We start from the raw sequence: 4,442 nt of genomic DNA, 5'->3' as shown, positions 1-4,442 counted from the left end.
ATAATCATAATAATCATAATCATAATAATCATAATAATCATAATCATAATAATCATAATCATAATAATCATAATAATCATAATAATCATAATCATAATCATAATCATGATCATAATAATAGTAAAAGCCACACGGCTATGGCTGTTTCATCAATTGAATGATCCAGTTGCTTCCCGGGCTTTCAGTTTTGTTCCGTTCACAGGGGCGTTACCCAGTGCATTCCTTTGTCCTATCAGTTTACTTTTTACCAAACATGACCATATAAGGAAGTGTTTACAACAGTTATAGTCGAGGCAATGAAGCACTAAAAAGGCCAAAAGTTCGTAATTTTTTGCATTAAGACGGATCGGAATGCGGTTTTTTGCATTCGCTTCCAAAAATTTTTTGTAAAAAATGTATCTACTTTGTATCTTATACAAACCGGAAATTGCATTGCTGCAGCCAAAAATGCATTCAAAAAATGTATTTTTAGAGACGGCTTTTGGAAGATTTAATAACTTTGTAATAAGAGTCAGAACTGGCCCAAATCGGGTTCCCGGGGGTTTTCGAGGTCGCTGATCACGATTATTATGTTCAAATTCAACGCCGTTGAACGTCATCTCCGTGGGACTCTCCCAAAATTCACGCGGGGAAGGAGAGAAACTCGACGCTCGGGTTTTTTTTGGGTCGCTGAATTCAAATATGGCATCGGCAAACGCTTGGTGCACCAGAACCTGGACGTGGACGTCATCTCCGAGAGTTTTCCTGACAAGATTGCCAAAAACAACCCGAAAATCATTGTGGGGGCGTTTTTTGGGGCGCTGAATCCAAATTTCACGTCGAAAACGACCCCCTGAACACCTGGTGCACCGGAACCTGGACGCGGACCTCATCCCCGAGGGTTTTCCTCACACAATCGAAAAAGACGAACCGAAAATCGTTTTGGGGCTTTTTTGGGGCGCTGAATCCGAATTTCACGTCGAAAACGACCCCCCGAACACCTGGTGCACCGGAACCTGGCCCTGAACGTCATCTCCGTGGGACTCTCCCAAAATTCAGTAGAAATATTTCATTATCAACCGGGCAGAGTGCGGTCAATATTATGGCAACGTCTGTATCTTCGGCGACTATGACTACCTTTTTGGTAACGTCCCTGGATTCTTTTAGAGCTGTCGTTACAATCGTACGATCAGCATCCGCTGCACATTGGTCTGAAACTATCCCGACTGTGGTCAGTTTGGCCCGGAGCATTTCAATAATCTTATTTTTATTCTTTTTAATTTGTAAGAATTTATCCTGTTGTATTTGTAACGCCATATTCTCGCTAAAACGGACGTCTGCTGAACTTCCCCGATTAGATTTTGTGTTCGTCTTCTTCGATTGTGTGAGGAAAACCCTCGAAAATGACGTTCAGGCCGAGGTTCCGGTGCACCAGCTGCCGGAGGTACGTTTTCGGGGTGAAATTTGGATTCAGCGCCCCAAAAAAAACCCATAACGATTTTCGGTTTGTCTTTAGCGATCGTGTCTGGAAAACCCTCGGAGGCAACGTTCAGGCCCAGGTTCCGGTGCAGTAAGTGTTCGGGGTATCGTTTTTGAGGTGAAATTTGGATTAAGCGCCCCAAAAAACGCCCCTACAATGATTTTCGGGTTGTTTTTGGCAATCTTGTCAGGAAAATTCTCGGGGATGACGTCCACGTCCAGGTTCCGGCGCACCAGGTGCCCAGGGGGTGTTCGCCGATGCCACATTTGAATTCAGCGACCCAAAAAAAAAACGGGCGCCGAGGTTCTCTCCTTCCCCGCGTGAATTTTGGGAGAGTCCCACGGAGATGACGTTCAGGGCCAGGTTCCGGTGCACCAGGTGTTCGGAGGGTCGTTTTCGACGTGAAATTCGGATTCAGCGCCCTAAAAAAACCCCCATAACGATTTTCGGTTCGTCTTTTTCGATTGTGTGAGGAAAACCCTCGGAGATGAGGTCTGCGTCCAGGTTCCGGTGCACCAGGTGTTCAGGGGTAAGTTTTCGAGGTGAAATTAATTTGGATTCAGCGACCCAAAAAACGCCCCCACAATGATTTTCGGGTTGTTTTTGGCAATCTTGTCAGGAAAACTCTCGGAGATGACGTCCACGTCCAGGTTCCGGCGCACCAGGTGCCCAGGGGGTGTTCGCCGATGCCACATTTGAATTCAGCGACCCAAAAAAAAAACGGGCGCCGAGTTTCTCTCCTTCCCCGCGTGAATTTTGGAAGAGTCTCACGGAGATGACGTTCATCGGCATTCCTGAGCTCCAGGTCGGCTGTGGGTCAATTTCAACATAATAATCGTGATCAGCGACCTCGAAAACCCCCGGGAACCCGATTTGGGCCAGTTCTGACTCTTATTACAAAGTTATTAAATCTTCCAAAAGCCGTCTCTAAAAATACATTTTTTGAATGCATTTTTGGCTGCAGCAATGCAATTTCCGGTTTGTATAAGATACAAAGTAGATACATTTTTTACAAAAAATTTTTGGAAGCGAATGCAAAAAACCGCATTCCGATCCTTCTTAGTGCAAAAAACTCCGAGGTTGAGTGCTTCATTGCCTCGACTATTAGATAATGATGGTCTTTCACGTACAGGCTAAAACTTAACCCTGAAGAGATAACAATTTGGTACTCTAATATTTCTGTAACATAAATAAAAACAAGCCCTTAACATTCCATCGACGGCGACAGTTCTTCGAGTGGCTATGAAATCATAAACGGTTACAAGGGTGATGCCGACACGGCCATCCTGAAATAGTGCACGTCCTCGGGTACTTCCCTTACTGAATAATATCTGAAATAAGAGTGGAAAATTAGTCACCACTCGTCCATCCTGACAATATTTTATTCATGCTTTTTTTATAAGACGGCTTTTAAAAAATAAAAGATTTTGTGATTTATGATGATTTGTCCAGTTAGCGCACGTACCTCTTCCAGATATACCTGGCTCAACTAAATGCTCAAAATAGTCGCTTACGTATCTCTTCCGGCCAACCCGGGATCAACTAGATTCACATATATCTCTTCAGGCCTCGCCGGGATCAACTAAATACTCAAAACAGATACTAACGTATCTCTTCCGGCTAATCAGGGATCAACTAGATACACGCGTATCTCTTCCGGCTAAACCGGAATCATCTAGAAAAGCTAACGTTAACATAACAGCAATATACCGTGCCTCATTTAACTAAAATTCACAGCTAATATAATGGCAACATACTGTTTCGTCTGATTAAAACTTTGCAGCTGACAAAAAAATATTTAATTTTAATACTAATCATTTTACTTTAATCATTTTTGGCCGACACAGGCCCATTCTGACTCAATATCAGAGCTTGGATCAATCAAAATTTCATCTTGTCTTTTGTGGCACTGTAAGAAGCTGACCATGTGCGAAATCAAAACAAAGCAAATAAAAGGTATGAGAATGAAAAAATGTTATCAAATCATTCATATAACAAATTTTAAACAGTAAAATAATTTGTATATATTTCTAATAACGTACATATCCTTTTATGTAAATTTGTATATCATTTCAGGGTGTCAAAGGCTCTAAATGAAGAAATACGTCGTTTGAGTAGTTTAGTGGATGAGTTTAATTTACCTTTCCATCCAGAGCCTTTGGTGCTTAATGTCTACAAAAAGGAACTTCATTTGCATGTAGAAACTGGGTTAGGTTCTAATTTGAGGGCTAGGCTCTCTACTGCTCTTGCTTTAAATATGGAAGCCAGTCAAAGAGAAATGACTGAAAGAATGAATACTTTAATACCAGAAAACCATAAGGCAGCTAGTACTGTAATATTACCTAGAAGACAACCATTTGAAATACTTTATAGATTAAATTGTGACAACTTATGTGCTGATTTTCAAGAAGATTTGGAATTCAGGTAAGCAAATAATTTTTTACAGTGCAGTTGTCATTTTGTATACATTAATATGTATAAATATTTTTATTAAGTTACATGTATAAAAAATATATTAGAATTGTAAAAACAATGTTGAAATTCTATGAAAACTATCTTTGAAACGTTTGTAATAAATTCCCTTCCTCCTTCCCCTATCCTCCTTCCTCCTTCTACCTATACATATACTAACATGTAATTTTACTTCTGCAGTAGAGCGCCTATCAATACGATTTATAAATGCACTCAAATTTTCAAAAAAAAATGGATCTTATCTTATTGGTATATTAAAGTATTTAATATAATAATTAATTTTAAAAGTTTTGCTTAATTTGTTTTAGTACCAAATATTTTTTTAAGTGAAAAACTTTTTTGTTTGTGAATTTTTGAGACAAAAATGTCAGTAGTAATCAGGGGTGTGAATCCCGGGATCTCATTAAAAATTATATACCAAAAATCCTGGGATTAAAAAAGTCCTAATCCCGAAAACTATACAAAGAATAAAAGGTTATGTTGTAAATTTTATATTATTTAGCGTTACACG

General features: G+C 39.8%; 1 protein-coding gene across 1 annotated transcript in view; it reads left to right on the top strand.

Moving 5' to 3' along the window:
- The window catches only part of LOC108913171 (transmembrane GTPase Marf-like), a 30,742-nt gene extending 26,855 nt beyond the window's left edge, over window positions 1–3,887 (top strand). Inside the window, exon 5 of the mRNA XM_023456009.1 lies at window positions 3,536–3,887. Within this exon, the coding sequence (XP_023311777.1) occupies window positions 3,536–3,887 (352 nt within the window). The remainder of the gene's footprint in view (window positions 1–3,535) is intronic.
- Window positions 3,888–4,442: the final 555 nt, after the last annotated feature.

Source organism: Anoplophora glabripennis, unplaced genomic scaffold, assembly GCF_000390285.2.
Source record: "Anoplophora glabripennis isolate ALB-LARVAE unplaced genomic scaffold, Agla_2.0 scaffold1063, whole genome shotgun sequence".
Lineage (NCBI taxonomy): Eukaryota > Metazoa > Arthropoda > Insecta > Coleoptera > Cerambycidae > Anoplophora > Anoplophora glabripennis.
Note: the sequence above shows the minus strand (reverse complement) of the source record. Positions and strands in the feature narration are given on the sequence as shown.